At 41.9% G+C, this 27,692-nt stretch overlaps 1 protein-coding gene and 1 pseudogene across 2 annotated transcripts; one reads left to right on the plus strand and one right to left on the minus strand.

The window, feature by feature from the left end:
- Positions 1-203: 203 nt before the first annotated feature.
- MPZL3 (myelin protein zero like 3) lies at positions 204-27,583 on the minus strand. 2 transcript variants are annotated; one of them, XR_004731040.3, is made up of 7 exons: positions 27,437-27,583; positions 15,703-15,869; positions 12,381-12,591; positions 10,488-10,653; positions 10,046-10,183; positions 8,538-8,601; positions 204-3,336 (listed from the first exon to the last, which is right to left on the minus strand). XR_004731040.3 is itself a non-coding variant. In XM_035264740.3 (6 exons), exons 1-6 carry the CDS (start codon positions 27,507-27,509, stop codon positions 3,310-3,312), a joined length of 708 nt encoding a protein of 235 aa, XP_035120631.1. In that variant the 5' UTR covers positions 27,510-27,583; the 3' UTR covers positions 204-3,309. The 2 variants fall into 2 exon arrangements, 1 of the variants encoding a protein (XP_035120631.1); XM_035264740.3 differs by lacking the exon at positions 10,046-10,183.
- LOC100401787 (large ribosomal subunit protein uL4 pseudogene) lies at positions 6,307-7,627 on the plus strand (annotated as a pseudogene).
- Positions 27,584-27,692: the final 109 nt, after the last annotated feature.

Raw genomic sequence — 27,692 nt, forward strand, 5'->3', positions numbered from 1 at the left:
GTCCATAAATCTTCTGCCACATGGCTGCGCTGGAGTCTCTGAGCCTACTGTGGCTCAGCGGACTGCCCGATTCATAAATCATTCTGTACTCAATTAAATTCTTTTCAATTTAATTCAGTTCAAGTTTCTCTTAACACCACAAACCCCCATCTCTTTCACATGACAACTCCCACCTTATATGTAGATAACCACACACAAAAAGGTAGCCGAAGGGAGCAAAGAACTTTATTAATTATGATGCAGTAAAGATACCAAGAGTTACAATATCTGTGCATATGCCCCAACAGTGCCTACCCTCCTACAAAAAACAAAAAAGGCAATGAGATGCGGCAGTTAACAGCCCAACACTGGAGTCACAGGAACGGAGCTGCCTCTTCTGGCAGCGAAGTTTCAAGTTGTGCAATTATATAACAGTCTTGGCCCACTCCTTATGGTCTCCTTACAGTTTCCCTGTAGAACCATAACTGAGTGACTTAGTAGAAGGTTCATATTCAGGATGTGGCCTCCAGAAGGGTCATTTTGTTTTGTTCCGTTTTGTTTTTAACAAAGACGTGCTACCTTCTCTCCTGAAGCACCAGTGCCGAGTTCAGGAGCTGCAGAGGACTAAGATGTTCCCCAAGAAGCCTGAAGTAGCAGGTCACATGGAGAACACAAAGCAATTGACAAGTTCACATTTTGTAATAGAATTAAGAGCTTAATGCCTAAAACTCCAGGTAATGTAACTTCAGCAGCTAAGTAAAACTTCAGCAGCTAAAGAAAAATTCTGAAAGGTTTTCAACCCCTTCTGAACTAAGTTCCCTTTCTAAATGAAGCTGGTTTCCAGGGGTATGACAAGTGCCCATGGAGTAGCAAAGTGAGCAAAATAGCACCTTAGAAGTTATTCAACAATAGGTGAGACAGGTAAACAGTAAACCACTTTCTCTTCCTTTCATCCTTAAAGAAGGCAGGCATCTGTACACTGCTTTGGGACCCTTTGAAGAATAAAAAGCTGTAACCCAAATCTCAATATAAGGGATAAAGAAGGAAAATGATAGCAGCCAATGACAGATGTGACTACAAACCCATGAAGTCAAGTAAATTAGGTAAACTAAATTGTCAACGTACTCTCTTACCATGAAGGACTCTATTGTTCAGTTTTTAAAAGGAAGGGACTAGTTCAAGTCACGATTAAGGCTGCAAAAGAACATGACTAAGTACTCGCAGAGCACCAGCTACCTCGAGCTTAGACTAGGTGTCAGTCTACAAACATACCACCCGGCAGTGATCTTCACAACACACCTGCAAGGACTTTACAAGAAGGCCCGGCCAAAACTGGTTCCTCATTTAATGGGATGTGGCTTTCAGTGAGTTCCTGTGACATTATCTCTTTCTCGGAGAAATGAGGACACCGAGAAAGTTCCCCTCACAATTAGATCTCTATCTTCAAATCTCTAGAGATTTGAATTATTTACTCTCTTTGCTCCAGTTCCTTTCCTCTCTCTGCTGAGGTGTCAGACATGGTCACGTTAGATTGGCCTGAGACAACCGCATAAGTTAACAAGCAGCCCAAAGTACCATGAGGTGTAACCACTGGAAATGTCAGCTGCCGGTCCTGTCTGTGCCCTTCTACTTCCTCGCGTGACCAGAGTCAATCACGATATCCTCCAACTAAACAGATTTTCCGATCTGTGGACCAGGTTAATAGTAGAGACCAGGCCAACTCCATGAGACAGATCTAACAACCCACATGTTTTAAATTAGATCTTGGCAAAAAAAAAGAGAGAGAGAGAGAGAGAGAGAGAGAGAGAGATTGAGAGAGAAAAGTGGTTTTTAAACTAACATATACACTCTAAAATGCTGTAAGATGGAAACTTCCTGAACTATCTAATGAAAACCATGAAAAGGGATCAACCTGTTGAAAGAATAGAGACCAGTGAGGGGATAATTTTTGTCTCTCATAATTGAGAAGTGAACCCGATCACTATTACAGAGGACTGTTTATATATGCACTATCCATCTTTACTGATATGCTATCTATACGCCTTCAGGGCTTATAAAAATTGGATCACGAGGTCAAGAGATCGAGACCATCCTGGTCAACATGGTGAAACCCCGTCTCTACTAAAAATTACAAAAAATTAGCTGGACACGGTGGCGCGTGCCTGTAATCCCAGCTACTCAGGAGGCTGAGGCAGGAGAATTGCCTGAACCCAGGGGGCGGAGGTTGCGGTGAGCCGAGATCGCGCCATTGCACTCCAGCCTGGGTAACAAGAGCGAAACTCCATCTCAAAAAAAAAAAGTCCCATGTAAATTAAAATTTGAAACAAGCTGTTATAGCAGAATGGAGTAAGCTGTTACAAGGCACTGAGAACAGAAAGGAGAACTATGCTATGCACAATCTCACTTCCTCATCTCAAATATTATGTAAAAACAGCTTACAAGTCCTCATAGTTTACTCATAGTTGGCACATTTCAGAAATCAACAAAGTTTTGAAAAACAATACAAGTGAAAACATGATATATTCGCAAAGAACTCCTGAAATACTCTATAAGCCGCTACTAAAAACCTGTAAAGAATTTTTCTTGCCTCTGACTTGAAAAGTAGTAGCTATAAAAGACTCCTTGGCCCAAACTGTACCAGCAAGACTAAAGAAAATAATTATTCTACCTCGCTATTCCCTTCCTGAATTGTAAATTGATGACATTGTATTTAATACTTTCAAAACCCAGTCAAAGCAAACCAAAGATTTGATCCCATCAACTTTAAGGAAACTGAGAGTATACACTCTAAGTTACCCAAAAACAACTGAGGTTGAGGTGGTTAAACCAACGAGCGTATGTCCTATCCTACTCACAGCTGAAAGTGTACCTGGAGCAAAAAACAAAGAATACCATCCTAAGCAAACGTTTTGTCTGGTGACAAATCAGGAAGCCACAAGCGCCACTTCATTTAGAAAGTGATTCTGGCATCAGCGGTGCGGCCTACATGCAGGATTCTCCTTCGAACAGTTGGAGGAAAACGTAATACATCCCAGAGCAAACATGAAGCAAAAAGCATCTTTTTGCTCAGGAAAAGAATTTCTTCATTCAATTACAGCATAATTTCTTGAAAGGGGAAGTCATGAGTCTCTTATGAGAGTTCTTGCACAGTTTATAAATACAACAAAACATTTATTCAATAAATAAGCGGTTCCGAAAGGCTTCACTGATGATCTCCAGGACTGTCCATCACTATGGTCCCGGCTCCACTTCTCTGACAGGACGTAGCTGCCAGTGGAATGGGATGCTTCCCGTTATTAGGTGACTCTTCTTATGACATGCAGACTTTCATCAATATGTCTCTTCATAGTCTGAATCCTGGAGGGGGAAAAACAGTAGGTGTGAAACACAATTCCACAGTCGGAATTTAGGCAAAGACCAAATGGAACCTGGCTTGGGACACAACCACAGTGAAATGCCACTAACTCAATACACCTAAATTCCCATGGAGTTTCACAGGACCTCAATATAATTGGTGTCTATGGGGCTAATTTCTGCTCTGAAGCCCTAGTGGTTTCCTTTCCCTTTGTGAATATTTTTTAATTTTTTTATTTTATTTACTTTTTTTTGAGATGGAGTTTCGCTCTTGTTACCCAGGCTGGAGTGCAATGGTGTGATCTCGGCCCACCGCAACCTCCACCTCCTGGGTTCAGGCAATTCTCCTGCCTCAGCCTCCTGAGTAGCTGGGATTACAGGCACACGCCACCATGCCCGGCTAATTTTTTGTATTTTTAGTAGAGACGGGGTTTCACCATGTTGACCAGGATGGTCTCGATCTCTTGACCTCGTGATCCACCCGCCTCGGCCTCCCAAAGTGCTGGGATTACAGGCTTGAGCCACCGCGCCTGGCCGTGAATATTTTTTAAAACCTCCACACACAGGCACATTTTCTTAACACTACAAACATCACTGGAATCACCCAGCAATCTTTTCCTCACTCTCTTGCAGAAATGTACAAATCTGTGGTTAGGAGTTTAGACTAGGTGTCAATCTACCACTGAGTTCACCTCCTGCTAGCTTCATGACCTTGGATAAAGTTATCAACTTCTCTAAGCCTCAGTTTCCTCATCTGTAAAATGGAATAATAAAAATACACCTCATAGAACTGTTATGAGAATTGAATGAGATAATACATGAAAATTACTTAGCACTGTGCCTGGCACTTTGTAAGCACTCAATCAAGACTAGTTCCTGTTACCACTATTATTATCCAAACTCATGTTCATTACTTCTAACTTCAAGTGGGCCATTAGTACTATCTGGCATACCACATTTCTCTGGTCTACTCATTCTCCTTCATGACTATTTCATACCCTTCCTTCTTTCCCTAAACTTCCAACACCTCCTCTTCCCATCATTCTCAGCTGACAGGCCTGCTTTCGCCGGAATAAAGAAGCAGTCAGTAGGGAATTTCCATAAGCTCCATCATACATGGCCGCTCCGCCGCATCCTGACCCATCAATTTGGCCTTCCCTATTGTTCTTACGCACTCTCCCTGCCTTTATCTAAGGCCGACATCTCCGTTTATGCTAGATCGTAGCATTACCCCAGCAATCCTCTCCTCTTTCTCTTGTAGCACCAATTTTTCCTTGTCTACTACATAATTCCCATCTGCATGCAAACGTGCTCAATTTCTCCCATCTTAAAAGAAAAGCCACCCATGACAACACCCTCTATGTAATGCCTGTCTCTCTGTATTCCTTCGCAGTAAAATTCCTTGGAAGAGTTCTTTATACCCACTGTCTCCAATGTATTTTTCTGCAATCTTTCTTGACCCCACCGCAGACAGGCTTTCATTCCCACTATTCCACTGAATTTCCTTTTGCCGAGGTCACCAATGACCTCCATATTCCCAAATCATCCAATAATCAATTATCAGTTCTCATTTTACTTCACCTGACTCCACAGCAAATGACACAGTTAATCACTGTCTTTTCCTAGAAACACTTCTTCACTTGACTCCCAGGATACCAAAATCTCTTTACTAATAATTCCTCTTCATCACCCCATCCAAGAAATCTTGGAGGGCTCCAGGCTCTGTCCTTTGACCCTTCCCTATCTACACTCATTTACCTGGAGGAAATGTCTCTATCACTCACTATCCACTAATGGCTCCTAATCTATTACCTCTAGTCTAAACCTCTCTTCTGAACTCCACACCCACAACTGCCTTCTCCACATCTCCACTTAGAATTTTAATAAGTATTTCAAACTTAATATGTCCAAACCCAACTTCTGATCTTCCTCCTAAAATCTGATTCACCTACAGACTTCCACATATTAGCAAATGGTAACTCTATTCTACCAGTTGCTTAAGTCAAGAATCTTGGAATTATCCTTGAGTTCCCTCATTTTTTCACACAAAAATGTAAAACCAGTAAATTCTTCTGGCTTTACCTTCAAACTATAACACTTCAAACTACAACCACTTCTCACCACCTCCACCACCATCGCCCTGGTCCAAACTACCAGCATCTCAGCTCTCTGGATTAATGCAAATGCCTCCTAACTGGACTCTCTGGTTCTGTCATTGTTCCTTACCACCCATTCTCAAGACAAAAACCAGAGTAATATTTTTTAAACACACATTAGTTGAGAGTGCTTCTCTTCCCAAACCCTCCAGTGGATTCCATTTCGCTGAGTAGAGGCCCAGGTCATGACAATCATCTGTAAGGTTCTGTAAGATCTAGCTGCTGCATTACCTCTCTGATGTCAACAACTACTATTCTTTGCCTCGCTGCCTTCATTCCTGCCATACTGCCCCCTTGCTACTCAAAGAACACGCCAATCATGGCCCCTCCTCAGAGCCTTTGCACCTGTCATTTCTTCTGCCTGAAATGCTCCCTGGCAATAGCCATATGGCATGCTTCTCTTAGGTGTTTGCTTGAATATCTTCTCACTGAGGTTGTCCCTAACCTATTTAATATTATACCTCCTATCCAGCCATCCCATCCCCCTTTTCTGCTTTTTTTTCTCATATATTGTAATATATACTGTCTCATATATGATATATTTTACTTATTTTTTAAAGCTTTGTGAGTATTTGTACCCTAATTCAAGAGGTGACGTTTCAGCAGAGTCTTAGAGGATAAGAAAGTTGTCCAGGCAGAGAACATTCAGTTCTCTGAGGGTAGGAATTTTTGTCAGTTTTGGTCCCTGCACCTAGAACAGTACACATGGCACGTGACAGATGTTCAACAAATCACTGTTGAATTGATTAAGGTCTGAAATGTAGGCAATAATTGTATGAATATTAACTTATTTTGTGTTCTAAAAGTAAGGACCAAGCGTGGCTGTCTCCTCTCTCCGCCATGGCGTGTGCTCGCCCACTGATATCGGTGTACTCCGAAAAGGGGGAGTCTCCTGGCAAAAATGTCACTTTGCCTGCTGTATTCAAGGCTCCTATTTGACCAGATATTGTGAACTTTGTTCACACCAACTTGCGCAAAAACAACAGACAGCCCTATGCCGTCAGTGAATTAGCAGGCCATCAGACTAGTGCTGAGTCTTGGGGTACTGGCAGAGGTATGGCTCGAATTCCCAGAGTTCGAGGTGGTGGGACTCACCGTTCTGGCCAGGGTGCTTTTGGAAATATGTGTCATGGAGGCCAAATGTTTGCACCAACCAAAACCTGGCATTGTTGGCATCGTAGAGTGAACACAACCCAAAAACGATATGCCATCTGTTCTGCCCTGGCTGCCTCAGCCTTACCAGCACTGGTCATGTCTAAAGGTCATCGTATTGAGGAAGTTCCTGAACTTCCTTTGGTAGTCGAAGATAAAGTTGAAGGCTACAAGAAGACCAAGGAGGCTGTTTTGCTTCTTAAGAAACTTGAAGCCTGGAATGATATCAAAAAGGTCTATGCCTCTCAGCGAATGAGAGCTGGCAAGGGCAAAATGAGAAATTGTCGCCATATCCAGCGCAGAGGCCCCTGCATCATCTACAATGAGGATAATGGTATCATCAAGGCCTTCAGAAACATCCCTGGAATTACTCTGCTTAATGTAAGCAAACTGAACATTTTGAAGCTTGCTCCCGGTGGGTATGTGGGACGTTTCTGCATTTGGACTGAAAGTGCTTTCCGGAAGTTAGATGAATTGTATGGCACTTGGCGTAAAGCTGCTTCCCTCAAGAGTAACTACAATCTCCCCATGCATAAGATGATCAATACGGATCTCAGCAGAATCTTGAAAAGCCCAGAGATCCAAAGAGCCCTTTGAGCACCACGCAAGAAGATTCATCACAGAATCCTAAAGAAGAACCCACTGAAAAACCTGAGAATCATGTTGAAGCTAAACCCATACGCAAAGACCATGCGCCGGAACACCATTCTCCACCAGGCCAGGAATCACAAGCTCCGGGTGGATAAGGCGGCCACAGCAGCAGCAGCACTAGAAGCCAAATCAGATGAGAAGGGGGTTGCAGGCAAGAAGCCTGTTGTAGTAAGTAAGAAAGGAAAGAAGGCTGCTGTTGGTGTTAACAAGCAGCAGAAACCTCCAGTAGGAAAAAAGGCAGCAGCTACCAAGAAACCAGCCCCTGAAAGAAGCCAGCAGAAAAGAAACCCCCTACAGAGGAAAAGAAGCCTGCTGCATAAACTCTTAAATTTGATTATTCCACAAAGGTCAAATCATTTTGGACAGCTTCTTTTGAATAAAGACCTGATCAAACAGGCAGAGAAAAAAAATAAAAATAAAATAAAAAAGTAAGGACCTAATACCAACCTCTGGAGGTATTTTATCTAATACCTGGCATTATCAACTTTTCTCTTATCTCTCCTACAATACTCAAGTGCATGAGAGAAAGAGAAACAGAAAACACTGCAATTAGTCATGGAGCCAAGTGTGAGCTTGGCAATAAGTACACAGGGGGCAATGACAGCTATGTATCACATGAGATCAGAAGTTCCTTGTGATCTGGTTTCAACTGCACCACATCAGGGAGTCTTCCCTCCTGCTAGGATCCTAGGACAGCCAGTCAAGCCTCCTAATTGAAGTATCTGATTCTGTCATCAGTTACACCAAGTACCCAAAGCAGGAGGGATGACAACCTTTTGACATTCAAATCAAAACTTGGACCTTCCAGTGTGATATTTCTTATTGATAAAAGACATCAAGTTACCTAAAAGGTTATATCACTCTAACTCCCTGAAAAATACTACAGCTCAGTGGAAAAATTAAACTCAGGGTCAGGTCCAGCCAGTCAGTCTCCTAGTATGAATTCAGTGCCATAGGACACTCCTGTTTTGGGATTTTCTGTCAGTCTGCAGAAACTACTCTACACAGCCCCCTTTCCCTAACCTAAGACCACCACTCTATGCCCATGAGTCAGGAAACAAAATCATGGTTAGAATTGGTAGGGGTCCCCTGAATCCAAAATGCTTTGAGGGAAGATGCTGGCTCATACCTTGCTTGGACCTACCTGTACATCCTCTGCTGCCTCTGAAGGCATAGGATGGATCCTCTTAGATAAGCAGGAAAGTGAGACATCAACAGTGAGCAGAAGGAACAGCATGCACTTACCAGGCACTCAGCGCAACGGACGCAAAGCCTCGCCATGCACGCATCTTCCTCCTCCTGATCAGTGCTGTAGAAAGAGGACAAACCAAATCTGAATCAGCACTCTCCTCAATAGCATAGAGCAGTTAAAAGTACAGGTGTTGAAATCAGACAGGTCTGGTTTTAGATTCCAGTTCTTCCACTGACTAGCTGGGTGACTGGGCAAATTGTTTAAACCCCAGAAGCCTGTTTCCTCATCTATAAAATCCACATATTGGCCAGGCACAGTGGCTCATGCCTGTAATCCTAGCACTTTGGGAAGCTGAGGTGGGTGGATCACCTGAAGTCAGGAGTTCAAGACCAGGTTGGCCAACATAACGAAACGTCTCTACTAAGCACACAAAAATTAGCTAGGCATTGTGGTGCACACCTGTAATCCCAGTTACTCAGGATGCTGAGGCAGGGAATCATTTAAACCCAGAAGGCAGAGGTTGCAGTGAGCTGAGATTGCACCACTGCATTCCAGCCTGGGCAATAGAGTGAGACTCCCATCTCAAAAAACAAACAAACAAACAAAATGCACATATTGCCACCCACCCTTAAGGCATAGTTCTTGGGTGTAAATAAAAAATAAACGTGAAACATGTACCATAGTGCCTGGCACATAATAAGTGCTCAATAAATAGGAGCTAGGCATAATCACTCATTCAGAAATGTACTGAGCACCGACAATGTCTGAGCATTGTGCTGGCCTAGAGGTAAAAAGATAAATAAAACTTGGGCCTGTGAAGAGCTCATGATGGGGGTGAGAGACCAGTTAAAACTTATTATAGTGCCGTGTGATAAGTGTTTTAATAGAGTTAAGGTCAAACTGCTGCAGCAGCGAAGAGTGGGGAGTGACTAATTGTCCTCTGAGGACTCAGGGAAACTCAAGAGAAGGGGCTATTTCAGCTGAGTCTTGGAGGATAAGAAAGAGTTTCCAGGCAAACAAGAGAAGGAGGGCATTCCAAGCAAGACAAACAGCGGGGTCTTAGAGGATGAGAAAGAGGAAAAATATCTGAATTAAGTATAATATGTCAGGGCAAAAAAAAAAAGCAAAGTTCATGGCAGCTGGGACGTGTGGAGACATGAGGGAACAATGTAACTTAAAGTAAGATCATAGGGGGTATTGTACGCCATGCTTAGAAACAGACATTAGCATTTTTACCAAGAGTTCTTTGCCCTTTTTGAGCCACAGATTCCTTGGAAAGGGCGCAGGGTACTCTCTTATTAAATAAATGCACATACACACACACACACACAGAGAGAGAGAGAGGGACAGAATTTTGGACCTTCTCAATGTTAGACTCCCCTCCCCTGACATAGACTACAGAGAACAGGGGTTTTATGTAGCCTTTTGTTTTGATTTCCTTTGACTACATTTGTTTTTAGGGAACATACTAGGTCATGCCTGCTCACTGGCAGAATAATGCTTAATAAACCTTTTGATACACACGGTCCATGTAGCCCCTCCCTTCAGAACATATGCTGACCAAGAATAGATCTTGCTTATTCAAATCGCTTTTGCCCTCCACAGCTGTTCTTAAAGCCTCTCTCATTGCCCAGGCATTTTCTGTCAGGAGATATCATCAGCTTAGTGCCAAAAACAAGGAGATGGAAAAATAATTGACCTGGAATTGAAAGAATGAAACATTGACTTCAGAATTTATTCAGAACCATGGCATTGTACAATGATTTCCAAAGAAGAAGACAAGGACCATATTTCAACTCCCCCATCTCTCTCCAAATTAGCATTCACATGCTTCGCTTTCAACCTTCCTTTTGGCATCCCTTAGCAAAACTATTCTCTTCAAAAAGAAATTTCACCAGCAGAACTAAACTCGGTTCAGAAGAAAGAGAAGTGTGGATGTAGGGGTCTGGGTAGGGTGCTAAGGACGAAACGAGCTTGCTGCCCTGGGCTCCCACTGGACTTACTCATCTGAAACCTCAATAGATGACTTCTTATAGCCAGACCTGCTCCTCTTCTTCAGCCCAGCAGCCTTCCTCCCCATTCTCACCAGCAGCAGAGCAACTACCACGGCTGAGGGCACGAAGACAAGGATGGAAAGAAGGGCCACAGAGGAGAGCATGGTGCCAAAACCTAGAGGTGGAGACCGAGAACGTAAAAGACAGGGATGTGCAAACTTGCCTCCTGTGATGTGAGCTAGGTTCTATGTTTGTTCTTACATTTCTTCTAATTACAAAAGTAATAAGACATTGTGTAAAAGGTAGAAAATACACGAAAGTACAATGAAGAATAAAAATTTACTCATAATCCCACTACCTAGGAAGAACGCTTTGGTATCTACCCATTTAAGCTTCTTCTAGGGGTACTGGGTATAGGGTGCATGGGGGGCACATATATTTTTACGTATGGATCATATTTATGTATTATTTTTAACTTCCTTTTTAAATTTATTATATAATAAATATTTAACCATTCCTTCCACATATGATGTGTAATGGCTGCATAGGATTCTGTCATATTGAATAATTCATGGAACTAATCCTCTAATGCTGGGCATTCAAGTTGTTTCTAATTCTTAGAATCTACAGGTTACATTAGGATGGCCATGCTTGCACATAAGTCTTCACGTTTAGCTCTAATTATTAAGATGAAATTTACAATGGAATTACTAGATCAAAGGGCCTATACTTTTAAGACACCTGTTTTCATACTACCAAACTGCCTTCCAGAGAAACTGTATCACTTTCTTCTTCGGCCAGCAGTATGAATGTGCTCATCTTTGAAACCTATAAGTTATTATTTTAAAAGAAAAGGAAAAAAGGAGAAAGAGAAAGAAGAAATAAGAGATGAAGAGAGGGAAGGAAGGAGAAAGGAAGGGAAGATGGGAAAGAGAATGGAACAGAGGGAGGGAGAGAAGGAGGAAAGGAGGGAGGGAGAGAGACTGGAAAAAGACTTAAGAAATGATGACTCATCTATAATGAGCCATAATGTACCTCTAAATCTTTGGCTCAAATCCAGTTAAGGACTAGAATGACCACTTAAGTAGTCACTAGGGAATAATGGAGAAAAAAAAAATCAGTCCCTAATCTACTCTCCTGTTTCACACTAATGGGAAACTACCGTTCTTTGCAGTATAAAAGAAATGCACTGGCTCTCATCATTAGAGGGGTTGCCCTTTCAAGACACAGGCAAGAACACTACCTCATAACTGCAAGTATGAACATGCTAGGAAAGCTGGAATGACTTCTATTTCCCAGAGACAACAACCCCATATTTACTCAGGGATTTTCCATACATTCTACAAGACCTTTGGTCACCTAAAATTAAAACTAAAAAAAGGTAATGGAGAAACTATAACATTTGAAGAGAAAATTTCATTTTCAAAATAAAGATTAAAAATTCATCCCAACATACATATCAGGACAGCAGAAAAATTACTTTGACTCGCCTGTAATCCCAGCACTTTGGGAGGCCGAGGCGGGTGGATCACGAGGTCAAGAGATTGAGACCATCCTGGTCAACATGGTAAAACCCCGTCTCTACTAAAAATACAAAAAATTAGCTGGGCATAGTGGCGCGTGCCTGTAATCCCAGCTACACAGGAGGCTGAGGCAGGAGAATTGCCTGAACCCAGGAGGTGGAGGTTGCGGTGAGCCGAGATCATGCCATTGCACTCCAGCCTGGGTAAAGAGCGAAACTCCGTCTCAAAAAAAAGAAAAAAAAAAAATTCCTTTGACTCAGTGACTTAATTACCCAACTGGCTTACAAAGATAGACAGCTTTGTTTATCATCAGACTCTCCAGAAAGCACGACAGCAGTTACAGAGCCCTGCAGAAGAAGGTTGGTGACAGTGAGCTTACCCCTTTCCGTGACTGTTAGCTCTGTCATGGGAATATTATGGTGCACATCTGGGGGATTCTTCACAGCACAGCTGAATGTCCCATTGTCCTTTATGGTAGGGTTGCTTATACTAATAGATGCATCCCCTTTGTATACATTTCCAACCCAGGAAATCCGATCCCGAAATGTGCCTGCTGTGGTTGGGTACTGGAAAGACTGATAATGAAAGATCTAAGAAAGCAACACCATGAGAGAAAAAGTTAATTTGGAAAATGCAATGAAAACGTAAAGCTCAGTAGGTCCAAAATAAAATACGACTGCATAATGGGGTTTGTTTTTTCAGTTGGGCAACAGTTTACGCTTTTTTAACCTCCAGCCTATACGTCAATACAACTGATCAGAAAAACGCTCAGTGAGAGGCTTCTGGGATCCCAACCCTTGAATCTCTTCTAAAATTCTCCCTGGAAACCTGATGTAATAGTTCTCAACCAGAGATTTCATCCTCCAAGAGGCATTGGCAATATCTGAAGACATTTTCAATTGTCACAGCTGGGGAGATGCTACTGGCATCTGGTGGGTAGAGGCCGGGGATGCTGCTAAATGCAGCAAAGAATTATCCAGCTCAAAACGCCAACAGTACCAAAACCAGGAAACTGCTCTAAAGTCGCATCGCGTATTTGAATAGCACGCTACCGTTTGTAAATAATTTCCTCACGTGAGCCTCCTCACACTGAACTACATGAGGCAGATATAATCATTCCGAATGTATAAAAAGGAAGACAGGGCAGGCATGGTGGCTCACACCTGTCATTCCAGCACTTTGGGAGGCCAAGGTGAGCATATCACTTGAACTCGGGAGTTCAGGATCGGCCTGGCTAACATGGTGAAACCCTATCTCTACTAAAAATACAAAAATCAGCCAGGCATGGTGGCACACACTTGTAATCCCAGCTACTTGGGAGGCTGAGACATGAGAATTGCTTGAACCCAGGAGGTGGAGATTGTAGTGAGCCAAGATTGTGCCATTGCACTCCAGCCTGCGCAACAGAGCTAGACTGCACCTCAAAAACAGAAAGAAAGAACACAAAGCCAAAAACAAAAGACTAAGGGAGTTGCTCTAAGGTATACAACTAGTAGGTGACAAAAAGGAGATTTTTGTTTATTCTCAAAATCACAAGGAGGGTAATATAATTCAGCCTCTCTCAAGTCATCTACCTTGACAATTAATATAATCCCTAAGTCTAATGCCTGATAAGTACTCAACAAATGTGTGTTGAATTAAAACAATGCTGCTTAGGACTTGGAGATCAGACACTTCATCAACAAAAAAAAGCGTAATTATACCTGGAGGCAGGCCAGACAGGTATTTCAATACAAAATGACTTATGCAATATGACTTATGCAAAATACAGGCTTTCCTCTTTCCCTGTTACTTGGTAGCTTCCCATTTAGGAACCTGGGTGTTTACAACCACCAAATTGCCCAATTTTGAAAAGCAACTTCCCAGAGAAGATGCTGACTCACTTATTTGTTCATTTGTTCACGCATTCCTTCAACAAATATTTGGTGCAGACCTCGAGTGTGCTAGGCATTGTTAAGTAAGAGCCACACAGGCGTAGTCCCTACTCTCACGAAACTTACATTTGAGTGATAAAGACAGATAATAAGAAATAATAGGCCAGGCACAGTGGCTCACACCTGTAATCCCAGCACTTTGGGAGGCTGAGGTGGGCGGATCACAAGGTCAGGTGTTCGAGACCAGCCTGAACAACATGGTGAAACCCCGTCTCTACTAAAAATACAAAAATTAGCCAGGCATGGTGGCGCACACCTGTAATCCCAGCTACTCAGGAGACTGAGGCAGGAGAATCACTTGAACCCAGGAGGCAGAAGTTGTAGTGAGCTGGGATCACACCACTGTACTCCAGCCTGGGCAACAGAGTGAGACTCCATCTCAAAAAAAGAAAAGAAAAGAAAAGCATAAGTGTGTTGAACATTTCAAAGGGGGAGGTAAAGAATCCCTAGCACTAATTATCAGCATCAGTGTAAACGAGTTTTATTGACAAAACCTGGCCCACTGTATATCCTCAAAATTAGTGTAGCCTATAAATTCAATGTTAAGTTCATGAAACTGAAATCCTTCCTAATTGATTAATCTGACACAACCCTGATTGATTAACCCATGACTGCAACATCATGTTATGTAACTTTAATTCCAGCTTGTGTAAGTTTGCTGATTTTTGACTAGCCTCACAGAGAGAAGCGCTAGAAGAGAACTGTTGTTTCTGACCCAGGAAGCTCCCCATTGCTTGCTCTGTCCTATTTTTGACCAAGGAAGCAGAGCCAAGTAAGGCCAGCCACAATTTCCTGACCATTCAGAATCAAGTGAACTATCTCAAGTCTGTAAAAGGGGAGGAGGGGAGGACCATGAATACAGTCTAGCTTCTTTCACTGGAGTCCCCTGCCTAGCCCCAAGCTATGTGGCATTCTATAATGGCTCCTAACACAGAATGCAAAGCTTACTTATACATGAAAGTCAAAGAGGATATTTTTCCAAGAAGAAAACAGGATAAATAAATTAACAATACTTTCAAAAATACAATCTTACACACAGCTATGACATTCACATTCTTGAATAACATCTATCCTGAGCTAAGGATACTGCTGGAAGCTTAAAAAGTTTTTATAGCATTTTCATCTTCAGTTAGACACCCACAATGGAACTTGAACCATAAATGTGTTTCACATGTGTGACTAAGGTATATTGCTTCCAGTATTGCAAAACCATCTGTCACCAACATCTGTCACCAACATGAGGTGCCACCATTTCCTTCAAAGGCAGCTATATAAATCAATGCAGATGTTTATACACTGGGAAAAGGTGCCAAGATAAATCCACAGAACACAAATATGCAAACATATACACCCTTTGAGATAACTTAATACAACAAAAAGTGAGCAGCCTTAAGAGAAAGGATGTCTATGTCTGGACCTATAGAACTTTTCCATTCAACAGTCCTGAAGGTACCCTTTCAGTACATTCAATCTGAAAATGAAGCTATGAAATCATGCAAAAGCAATCAACAAAGGGAAACAAAATTAAACCACATTTCCTCTGAGTTTCTGACAGTTTTTTCCTTGCAGCTTATTTACAGAATTCTTACATGGGGCCCTATGGGACAAAAATGAACGTCATATAGGATAAAAGTTCATCTACCTCTATTAAAGTAGAAGCCCATTTTCTACTCTAAGATGAGATGGCCTCATGCATGCCTGCGGTTTGCAGTAAAACAATTCCAAAACTGTTGACCAAAGGAACGTTTGGAAAAAGTACACACTTACTGATTCTGCGCGGCTGCTGCTGGGAGGGCGATACGTCCAGTCTATAGTCAGCCTGTCAGTGACAGCTGAAGTTGACTTGAAAGTGCATTTCAACTTGATCTTTTCTCCAACATAACCTCGGACATGGGCATCTGCATGAATCTCCAAGGAAAGGACGATATGAACACCTAATCGAAGCAAACCCAAACACTTAGAATGCATTCATTTGGGTGGAATATACAGATGTGAGTGAACAATTCTTTTTAGATCCCTCATCAAAAAACCAGAGCAATAAATATTAATAACTATCTTCTCAGGCAAGCCCACAAGGGACAAGGAGTTGATATCGGCTTAATCAAAGTTAGTATTTTTCAATCATTTTCTAATCTTAAATCATACCTTAATGCTTGTGAAAAAAATTTAAATCTGGTCACACCAGCATTTTCCCAAATACAGGCTTGTGGTTCAATTAAGTACAAATAATGGGTCTGCCCATGGCTGGCTAAAAGGCAACATCACCCACCCATCCCCGTAGACACAAACACACACTCTGGGAATATGGCAGCTTTTGTGGTCTAAGGGACTTACCCCAAGTATAGCATGATTGCATCATGAAGCTACCACTGCCTCAACAGCAAAATGAGAATAGGAAGTAAGAACGGAAAAATTTCTTTCAAATAATTTTCTAAAACTGCCCCTAAGGTACTATCTAGTTTTTCCCATTTTCTTAGAGCTGGCTGAGGAGACACACATCCATTAAAAGTAAATTATGGGGAAGAAAACAGAATAGGTGAAGGCATTCTGTCATGTAAAAATGAGGTATCATTTTAAAACCCACTAGAGACTTATTTCTTCCAAAACCACTCATGTATCCAGCTCTGACACTTCACCTCCCCGAAAAGGACTGGCAGATTCTAACCAGCTCCCTCTGCTTTCAGAGAACAAAAACTTATCTTGCCCTCCAGAGGCATATTTTAGGAAATTACGTTGCCAATCCTTTGTTCTTCCTGCTTCCCCTCAAGAAGCCATGAATGTTCTGGTGGCCAAGGCAAATAGAGCAGCAAGACTTCAGAAAAGTGCAAACCCACACACATCCTGAACACCAACAGTGCTTCTGTTACAGACAGAATGGGTTGTGATTGAGTGCACAGACCATGACTCCTAGGCCAGAGGGTCTGAGTTCCAATCCCAGCCCTGTTACCTGCGGGCTCCGCAGCCTTTGCAAGTTACTATACTTCTTCGGCCTGCTCGTCCTTGTGGGAATGATAATAATAGTACTTAACCTCAGAAGGCCACTGTGAGGATTAAACGAGGTACCCAACCCAGAGCAACTGCTCAGTACATATTAGAATCATTGTCATTATTGCCACCTCTTCGGTCCTGCCCACGCTCTCAACCTTTCCTGTCACAGTGATGAGTCATTAGTTCCACTGCCTTTACCTCTGCCAGCTTTGAATCATTTTTCTTGCTCCTCTCTAGACAGTCCAGTCTGTTGACATTCTTCTTAAAAGGAGGAGAGCAAAACTGAACCCACTAATAAGAACTCGTAAGAATTTGACCTGTCCCGAAGATGAAGATTACTTCTGGTCTGCCTGTGGCACCCCTTCTGACTTTGCCGTGCTAAACCTGTCATACCTTTCGTGCCTTTCCAAATGCTGTCCCTCTGCTGAAAAGTTTTTATCCTGCAGACCCCACTCTCTTACGCCCTCAATCCTGACCCATCACTGTAAGAAAATCCTTATTTATCACTCAAGATCTAGCTCTAAAAACTGGAAGGTGGAAATGAATGGACAATCTACACTCTCCCTATATCCATTCTTTTATCCTAAAACATAAGTATAGCATAGAGATTTAAAATACAGATTTCGAATTGGCCAGACCTGGACTTGAGTAGCTCAACTACTTTCTGGCTGTGAGACCTTGATCTCAGTTACCTCACCAGTTCAAGCTTCAATGTCTTTACTTGGTAAATGGGAATAATAACAAGATCTACTTCACCGGAACACTCTGAAGAGCCACTATGATCAAAAAATATAACTTTTTATTATGATCATGTTGTTCATTTCACAACGTGAAATGCTGGGCACAGCATCTGGAATAAAAGCTTTAATAAATATTAGGTATTATTATTAAAATGAACACCACACATATTCAAAAACTTTCAATAATTTCCTATGGGCTACAAAATAAAATTCAAACACTGGCTATCTAGCCCCAAACTTCTGTCACTGCATCCATCTACTTCCCAACCCCTTCACCATTCCTTGAATGTCCTGCTATTTCTCACATGTACTATGTCCTTTCATGCCACTGAGCCTCTCTTTAAACCCGTCTTTGTCTGGAAGGCTCTCCTTTCTACCTCTACCAATCCTGCCTGGGTTGCTCCCCACCACACCACATCCCCAACATTCATACACCTTCAAATTCCAGCTCAAATATCAGCCCCCTTTGTGGTGCCTTCCCAAACTCCCTGATGTGGTTCATCGCCCTTTCTCCTCCTAAAACTGGGTACATAATCCTGCCTAGGCACGTGTGCCATTGATTGCACCTAGTTATAAAGACTATTCCTCTATTAAATGTCAGCACCTTCAGGTCAAAAATTCAGAGGGAGGGAAGCAGACAGGGAGACACTGAGAGAAACAGATAAAGTCACCAGAAACTCTAGTATAGGAGTAAAGCATGCTTGTAAGTCACCCCCTTTATTCCTATCGCCTTTTTTACAGTACATTCAATACTCTTAACTCCCCTACACTCCTATCTTCCCATTGCACCCTTTCAGGAAAAGCTCAGCTGTAGATGACTACAACTAGACTGAGCTAGTATACCCTGAATGAGAAAAATCACACAGCTGGACAGTTACCATAAAAAATCATGAATGACGCCCACCACTGAGTCCTCAACGAGGCCTGGCAAACCTTTAACTGGCCTTGGTTAGCTTCCCATTCCATGATTCCTCAAGCCCTTGTCATTCTCCCTCAATCCTCCATGCAACCTCCAAACCCCTCATTTTCAGAAGAAAATGTTACGTCTTACTTCATCATGAAACTTGAGGCCATATAAATAGCGCAGGCACACACATTCCTGCATCTGCTCCCCTCCTTACTTCCAACCTGAAAGCATGGGGCGCCCCTTTTCCTATGCAAAGTCACGCTCCTCCGTGACCTGCTTTAGCAGAAAAACCCTCTCTAGGCTGCGTGCGGCGGCTCACACTGCTGTAATCCCAGCACTTTGGGAGGTTGAGGCAGGCAGATCACATGAGGCCAAGAGTTCAAGAGCAGCCTGGGCAACATGGTGAAACCCCACCTCTACTAAAAATACAAAAAAAAATTAGCTGGGCATGGTGGCACATGCTTGTAGTCCCAGTTACTCAGGAGGCTGAGCCAGGAGAATCGCTTGAACCTGGGAGGCAGAGGTTGCAGTGAGCCAAGATCACGCCACTGCCCTCCAGCCTGGGTGACTATGCAGGACTCCGTTTCAAAAAAAATACAAAAACAAAAAAAACCCTCTCTACTGCCTTCAACCCCTCCCCTTCAGCCTCTGAATACACAGAAGTTTCTCTCATCCTTAAAAACAAATAGCAATTTTTTAAAAATCTTTCCTTAACCTGGTAATACTACTTTAGTTACCAACTATTGCCCTTTGTCTCCTTTCTAAGCCAAGTTTGTGCAGAGTAGTCTACACTTGAGGTCTCCCATCTCCTTCCCATTCACTTACAGACCTTATGGTACAACTGAACTCCACTACCACTTTTGGTGAAAGGCATCGTATATCTTAAAACTGTAAACTCCAAGGGATAAAAACTTTAGTAGACACTTCTATCCTTATTTTCCTGGATCCTCTACCAGTGACTAATTGCTCCTTGAACGTCTCTATCCCAAAGCTCGCATGACAATGCTTTCATTCTTTCACTCATTCTCCAAACATACATTATTGAGCATCAGTTTTGTGCCACCCTCTGGGTTTGGAATTAAATGCAAGCAAAATAAATACACTCCCTTGTATACTTGAAATACAGCAGAAGTTTGATACATAAATTAAATAATCATAAAGACAAATGCATAATTATAAACTCTGATAACTACTATGAAGGAAGGACAAAGAAAGTGGCTAAGCTTCCCTGAAAGCTTCTCTTGAGCTGAGATCTGAAGGAAGCGGTAACAAGGTGAGGAGAGGGAGGGCATTCCAGGCAGAGGACACAGCACATGTGAAGGTCCTGCACCAGGAAGGAGCTTAGTCAGTCGAGGAGCTGAAAAGAATGAGTGTGACTGCAACACAGAAAACACGAAAGGGAGAGAAAATAGAATAAGATGTGGCTGGGAGGTAAACAAAAACCAGACCAAGCAGGACCTTAGAGATTTGGGTCCTTATCCCTCGGGTAATAGGAAGCCATGGAAAGTACTTAATGGGGGACTGAACAAGAAGAGACCTGATGATATTTGCATTCTTAAAAGATCACATTAGAGAAGATACTTAGGAGGAATCAAGAGTGAATATGGGAAAAATCAGCACTTTGAGAGCCCCAGGCCGGTGGATCGCCTGAGGTCAGGAGTTCAAGACCAGGCTGGCCAACATGGCAAAACCCTTAAAGAAATTTTTTTAAAAAGGGAATGAGTGAATATGGGGAGATTACTGAGGAGGTTTCTATGATATTCAAGTAAGAAAGAAGGGAAGTTTGAACTAAGTATGAATGTGGAATGTTAGGGAAAGGGAAGCATCAAGGGTGACTCCCAGGTTTCTGACTTGCTGATGCCATTTACTGAGAAGGGAAGACTAGAAAAGTAGTAGGCTTGGCAGGGGAACAGGGGTTTGATTCTAGATGCACTTAAGGTGCCTCTGAGATACCCAGAGGATAATGTCAAGGGTGCAGTTGGTTTAAAGTTCAGCAAACTATGGCGCGTGAGCTAAATGGAAGCAAATGGATCTAGTAGAAAGGGAACAAACTAAACATAACAACTGAGCTTACTGCTAGCCCTGGGTGTGACCAGATTGGCCTAAGTCAACTATGACATCCAGTGGTCTTTTGGTAAACAGCTAAAAAAATTTACAATGTCCTTTTTTTTTTTTGAGATGGAGTCTCACTCTGTCACCAGGCTGGAGTGCAGTGGCATGATCTCAGCTCACTGCAACCTCTGCCTCCTGGGTTCAAGTGATTCTCCTGCCTCAGCCTCCCAGGTAGCTGGGATTACAGGCAACCATCACCATGTCTGGCTAATTTTTGTATTTTTAATAGAGACAGCGTTTCACCACCTTGGCCAGGATGGTCTCAATCTCTTGACCTCGTGATCTGCCTGCCTCGGCCTCTCAAAGTGTTGGGATTACAGGCATGAGACACTGCGCCCAGTCTACAATGTCTTTTAAAACAAAGTTTTATTAGAATGCAGTCATGTTCATTTGTTTATATATTATCTGTGGCTGTATTTTTTGCAGAATTGAATAGCTGCCACCAGAGACCATGTAGCCCACCAAATCTAAAATACTCTCTGGCCCTTTATGGAAAAAGTTTGCCAACCCTTGGTTTAGAACAAAGAGATATGGGTTACAATTTAAAATCAGAATCTCTTTAGTCTCCCTCCAACCAACTCCTCCACTGACTGTGTTACACGTGCGCGCGCGCGCACACACACACACACACACACACACACACACGTACTAACTCACTCCCTCTTTATCTCTATCTCCCCAAATCTCCAGCAATATGTATCAAATATCTAAGGCTGCTCTTTTCCTATCCATCCTTTAAACACTGGTGTTCCTTAGAGCTCCAGCCTGAATCTAGTCATTCAACGTGTTCCCCTTGGACAAACCTATCCACTTGTGGATTTAATAACCACTAATAGGACGATGATTTCCCAATCTGTATTGCTAGCCATGACCTGCCTCTGAGTGTTCGAGTGTTACCGGATCTGGACATACTCACGTGAATACCACCACCACATGACCTCAAATCAAATGTAGTAAACATTTGTTTGTTGCCAGCTCAACATCCATTTCCCCTGATCTGCTAATAATATCCCGTTTTTTTTTTTTGTTTTTTTTTTTGATACCTACCTTTTCCCACACAGCCTATGAGTTAGGAGGAAGATGACACTATCAGTCAGGATCCAGGCAGGAAATGGAAGGCACCATCAGCTGAGATTTTGAAAAGTATATGGGCCACTTTTCTTTTCTTTTTTCTTTTGAGACAGGGTCTTACTCTGTTGCCTAGGCTAGAGTGCAATGGTGCAATCTTGGCTCATGGCAACCTCTGCCTCCCAGGTTCAAGTGATCCTCCCACCTCAGCCTCCCAAATAGCTGGGACTACAGGTACATGCCACCACACCTGGTGAATTTTTTGTATGTTTGGTAGAGACAGGATTTTGCCATGTTGCTCAGGCTGGACTCAAACTCCTGAGCTCAGGCAATGCTCCCACCTCAACCTCCTAAAGTGCTGGGATTACAGGCATGAGCCAACATGCTCAGCCTGGACCACTTTTCGAACAAACTTTTCCCAAGGTCAAGGGAACCGGCAACGGCACAAAGCCTTTCCTATCCCCAGGTCAAAATGGGAAAGGGAGGAAATCGTGTTACTAGATCCTGGTAAGAGTGGGAGCTGTGGGCTGCCTGACAAGGGCTGTTAGAGGGATACAGGTACTACAGAGCATGGCACCAAGAGAGGGAGGGAACAGAATAGAGATATCCTGATCTTTTCTCTTTTGCCCTCCAATCTCCTGCCAATGCTTCCCATTGGCCAAATCTAACTGGAAACCAGAGGAAGAGAGCCTGAATGATATATTCCATACAGTCAGATTTCCAAAGAGTAGAGTACAGCAGAGAACAAGTCTGGTAGGAGGGGAGAAAACTAAGAGTAAACAGCAACTGACTTTCCTGCCAGCCGAGACTGACTCAGCTTGACCTAAACCAATCACTACATCTACTGGTGTCCTGGTGGGAGGATCACTTGAGCCCAGGAATTCAAGAAAAGCCTGGGCAACATAGCAAGACTCCGTCTCAAAAAAAAAAAATTAAAAAAATAAAAGACAAGGCAGGGAGGCATTAAATAACTTTCCAAGCAGGTTTTCTAAAACTGGCTTTGATTGGATTCGCGTAGATAACATATTGACCCAAAACCTATCTTTGTGATTGGGAAGATGGTGTGCTAAGCCAGCTCCTCTGGCTCTCAAGAGCCAATTAAGTATTAATACATTTCTTCCTACATTAGCATTAGGGACTTAACGTATGTGGCTTGAAATTGACCATGGCAGGAGTATTTGCACCACAGAAAGTGTCCAACCCTATGTATCTGGACTTTTTTTTTTTTTTTTGTAAAAATGTTCTGCTGTTTACCAGGACATCACTAGATGTAATGATTGGTTTAAGTCAATCTGAGTCAGCCTCGGCTGACACGAAAGTCAGTTGCTATTTATGCTCTTCTCTACGTCTAAAATTTTCTTCACTCCCTACCTCTAACTAACTCTTATTCCCCTTTCAAGATTTAACTTCACCTCCAGGAAATCCTTCCTTTATCTTCGTGCCAGATGAAAAGCACCTCTTCTCCATGCTCATGGTTTCTGATGAATTTATCTCTTAGCATGACTCTAAAATCATCTGTTGACTTATTTCATCGCCAATAGATCCTGAGCCCATCAAAACAGACGCCAGCATGTTGTGGATGTTTAGCAATATTTACTCAAGTAGACCACACCAACAGTTCTTTTTTGTTTTTTGAGACAGAGCCTCTCTCTGTCGCCCAGGCTGGAATGCAGTGGCACAGTCTCCGCTCACTGCAACCTCCACCTCCCGGGTTTAAAGAATTCTTCTGTGTTTTTAGTAAAGACAGGATTTCACCATATTGACCAAGCTGCTCTCAGCTCCCAACCTCGTGATCCACCCGCCTTGACCTCCCAAAGTGCTGGGATTACAGGTGTGAGCCACCACGCCCAGCCCAGTTTCCTTTTTATAAAAAAAATTACAAAATAAACATTAAAATTATTTATTCTGGTTACTAAATTATAGTCGTTTTTGGTTATAAACCAAATTCTGTTTGCTAAATTATAGTAAGTACACCATCAATAAACACACCTACCTACCAACTTTTTCCTTGTTAATATAGCTGAACTCCATATTTATGAGCATGATTTTGCCACAAAGTTATCAACATTTAAAGTCACTTAGTTGAAATCTAAATACTGGATATGTGGGTCTTAATTATATAGTTAGAGAAAAATAAGAAAAGAGTTTACTTCATCCATGGATGACTATTCTATACTGTTAGACATCAGGATGTTGACTCCTTTTTGGGGAGAGGAGATAATTACTGGAAGGAAGCACAAAAGAAGGCTTTTGAAATTCGAGGAACATTCTACATATCCTGATTTGGGTGCTAGTTACCCATGCGTTTTCAGTTTCTGAAAATTCATTGAGCTGTATACACTTATAATACGTGCAATTAAAAGTGTCTTAAAATCAATGGATGTAAAATAGGTTGTCTCCTCCTCTTGTAAAAAAAATACCAATCCAACATTAATTCATTCAGAAATGTCCGTTCTAGGCCTAACATCCTTATCTTTTCACTTGAGCAGAAAAGCATTCTTGCCAGGTAAAAACAGCCCAACTATAGAAATATTCATAATAACAAAAATTTTTTAGTCTGAGGGAAAAACAAGAAAATCATATTTTAATGTAAGTAATTTTACACATGAAAGAATTAAATGTGTCAATAAAGCCCCCAATTTTATATGACTCATTTTCTAAAATATAAATCTGCTGATTTTTTATTCATATTATTACACACATAAAAAAGAGAAAAGTTTAAGAAGCCTAGGCCTTCTAGTCTATTCTAAATACTTAGATAACTGATATAGCAGGACTAGACTTATAACTTAAGGAGAATTCAAATAATCTAATAATTTAAGTGGCCTTATCTTCAAAAAAGAAAGGCAGGCCGGGCTCGGTGGCTCAAGCCTGTAATCCCAGCACTTTGGGAGGCCAAGGCGGGTGGATCACGAGGTCAAGAGATCGAGACCATCCTGGTCAACATGGTGAAACCCCGTCTCTACTAAAAATACAAAAAAATTAGCCGGGCATGGTGGCGCGTGCCTGTAATCCCAGCTACTCGGGAGGCTGAGGCAGGAGAACTGCCTGAACCCAGGAGGCAGAGGTTGTGGTGAGCTGAGATCACGCCATTGCACTCCAGCCTGGGTAACAAGAGCGAAACTCCGTCTCAAAAAAAAAAAAGAAAAGAAAAGAAAAGAAAGGCAAGTAACACTGATATGAAACCAAAATCTACCACATAACAGATTTAAAAGACCAAAAAAAAAATGGATGAACCTTTAAAACATGAGAAGTAAAAAAAGCCAGTCACCAAAAAGCACATGTTGTGTGATTCCACTTATTTTATTTATTTTTATTTATTTTATTTTACTTTTGAGACAGGGTCTCACTCCATCGCTCAAGCTGGAGTGCAGTGGTGCAATCCCAGATCACTGCAACTCCTACCTCCTGGGTTCAAGCAATTATTCTGTCTCAGCCTCCCAAGGATTACAGGGGCATGCCACCACCCCCAGTGATTGATTGATTGATTGATTGATTGGTAGGGATGGGGTTTCACCATGTTGACCAGGTTGGTCTCAAACTTCTGACCTCAAATGATCCACCCATCTCAGCCTCCCAAAGTACTGGGATTACAGACATTATTCTATTTATATGAAATGTCCAGAATAGGCAAACCCATAGATACAAAAAATAGACTGGCTAAGGGAAATGGGGGATGAGAAGTGATTGTTAATAGGTATCAGGTTTCTCTTTGAAATGAGGAAAATGTTCTAAAATTGATTATAGTAATGATTGTATAACTGTGAATACACTAAAAACAATTCAGTTATATCCTTTAAGAGAGTAAATTGTTTGATCATCTGCAGGCTTAAAAAAAAAAGAAAAATAAAAAAAGAGAGTAAATTGTATTGCATGTGAATAATATGATAAACCCGTTTTTTCTTTTTCTTTTTTTTTTTTTTTTTTTGAGATGGAGTTTCACGCTTGTTGCCCAGACTAGAGTGCAATGGCCCTATCTCAGCTCACTGTGACCTCCACCTCCCAGGTTCAAGTGATTCTCCTACCTCAGCCTCCCAAGTAGCTGGGATTACAGGCACCCAGCACCACACCTGGCTAATTTTTTAAAAAACTTTTTAGAAGAAATGAAGTTTCACCATGTTGGTCAGACTGGTCTCGAACTCCTGACCTCAGGCCTTCCCAAGTGCTGGGATTACAGGAGCCACCATGCCCAGCCACCAGTTATTTTTTAAAGGGCAAAAAAATCTGACATCCAATTTTGGGGAAAAATTAAAAATAAATAAGAAAGAAAAAAGAAAAAAAGGCAAAAAATCTATTCCACAAGTACATAGAGATCATACAATCCACTTTTAGTGTTTGATTGAATTATATGCTCTGCTGAACTTGACAGATGATCTTCAAAGCAAAATGACATTAAGCTTAAGAAAACACCATTTTTTTCTCAATAAGAAAATATTTGAATATTTCTTGTGTGTCTATCTGTGTGTGTGTGTGTGTGTGTGTGAGAGAGAGAGAGAGAGAGAGATAGAGAGAGAGAGAGAGAGAACTGGGTTTATTAGGAGTGACAATAAGCCAGCCTCAATACCATATTGCAAAATAATTTAGCTAAAAAACAGGAGACTTATGATGACACAGGCAGCTGGGAGGGATCGGGGGTGTGCTGGCAACATGAATATTAGTCACCAGTTAAAATAAAAACTTTCCAGCCCTATCTGTTAAGATTTAAGACACCTGAAGTCTTTAAAGTCTTTATATTTATATAAATTAAATATCACTTTCAGAAATCCCCATTATCCTCAAGGAAATTTTATAAAGTTAGCAATTCACTCTAATGCTAGATATACTAATATTTTATTTCCCAGGAAGACACACATACGCAAAATCCAGAAAATAATTGTACCTTAAAATGAAGGTAATTAGGTTGGATTGAAATTTATGCAATTTGAAAATTATATGAAAGCAAAACTCACCTAAATTTTAAGATGTGAATGTCAGTATGAACACCCTACTTCTGATATTAGCTAACAGATTAACTTTTAACAGACTTTATATGTTCTTCCTTGTATTAAAAAAAAGTTTAAATAACTTTAAACTTTAAAAAGGAAAAAAAATCAGATCTTGTGACACTAAAAAGAAAAAGTGATTAAAATGCTAAAGCAGTTGCTTTTTCATCAATATGCTTCCCTATAATGAATCACATCACATCCCTTCTGTCACTAACAAATGTTTCATTTTTAGAGACCACAATAATCACCTACAAAAAAAAATTACCGACTGTCATGATTTTGTTTCCCAAAACTACTGGGACAAACTACTGAATGCTAGACCTGTCTTTTTTCTAATCAGGGTATACAGCCCCCAAACCGCAGAAGTCAAGCACTGATAGTCTTATCGCAAAATAACACCGGTTGCCTCCAAAGCCAGAGCTCTTTGTGGTTCCATCAAGTTAAGTCATCACCAAACTACAATGACAAGAGTCACACAAGGTGGTCAAGTTCCCAAAGCTCGGGAAAGGACTGACAAAATCCCAGCTCCCCTCAGCGGGGTGGTGACGTCATCCTCCCCACGTCCTGCTCCCTACTTCCTTCCTTCCAACCCAGAGCTTTCAGGAAGCTTTCCAGAGACCCTCCCCACCCGGAATCGGAAAAGCGACCATCTTCCCTAACCCCGCAGCCGGAAGTGGAGCGCAGCCAGCCACAGCACTCACCCTGGAAGAACAGGACGCCCAGCACAGGGAAAAGAGCGCAGCCACGACCTCCAGCCGCTCCGCTCTGCTGCATCCCGCCAGCTCTTCAGATGCTTACACACCTTGTTTACAGCTCCCAGTAACGACACAGGTAACACCGGAAGTGACGTTGAGCAGGAGGCAGTGAGACAACTTAAACGACGATCCGAAGTTACCATAGGAATCTGGCTTCTTTCCAGAACCACACCTGGTTTCACTGGCCAGCGATTCACTAAAT

The sequence above is a fragment of the Callithrix jacchus genome, chromosome 10 (genome assembly GCF_049354715.1).
Source record: "Callithrix jacchus isolate 240 chromosome 10, calJac240_pri, whole genome shotgun sequence".
NCBI lineage: Eukaryota > Metazoa > Chordata > Mammalia > Primates > Cebidae > Callithrix > Callithrix jacchus.

Excerpts from the sequence above, each read along its gene's own strand:
- MPZL3 (XM_035264740.3), bottom strand. The coding sequence starts at position 27,509 with ATGCAGCAGAGCGGAGCGGCTGGAGGTCGTGGCTGCGCTCTTTTCCCT. Across the intron at positions 15,870-27,436 it reads GGGCGTCCTGTTCTTCCAGG|GTGTTCATATCGTCCTTTCC; the intron begins GTGAGTGCTGTG and ends TGCTTCGATTAG. Across the intron at positions 10,654-12,380 it reads GCTAACAGTCACGGAAAGGG|GTTTTGGCACCATGCTCTCC; the intron begins GTAAGCTCACTG and ends CTCCACCTCTAG.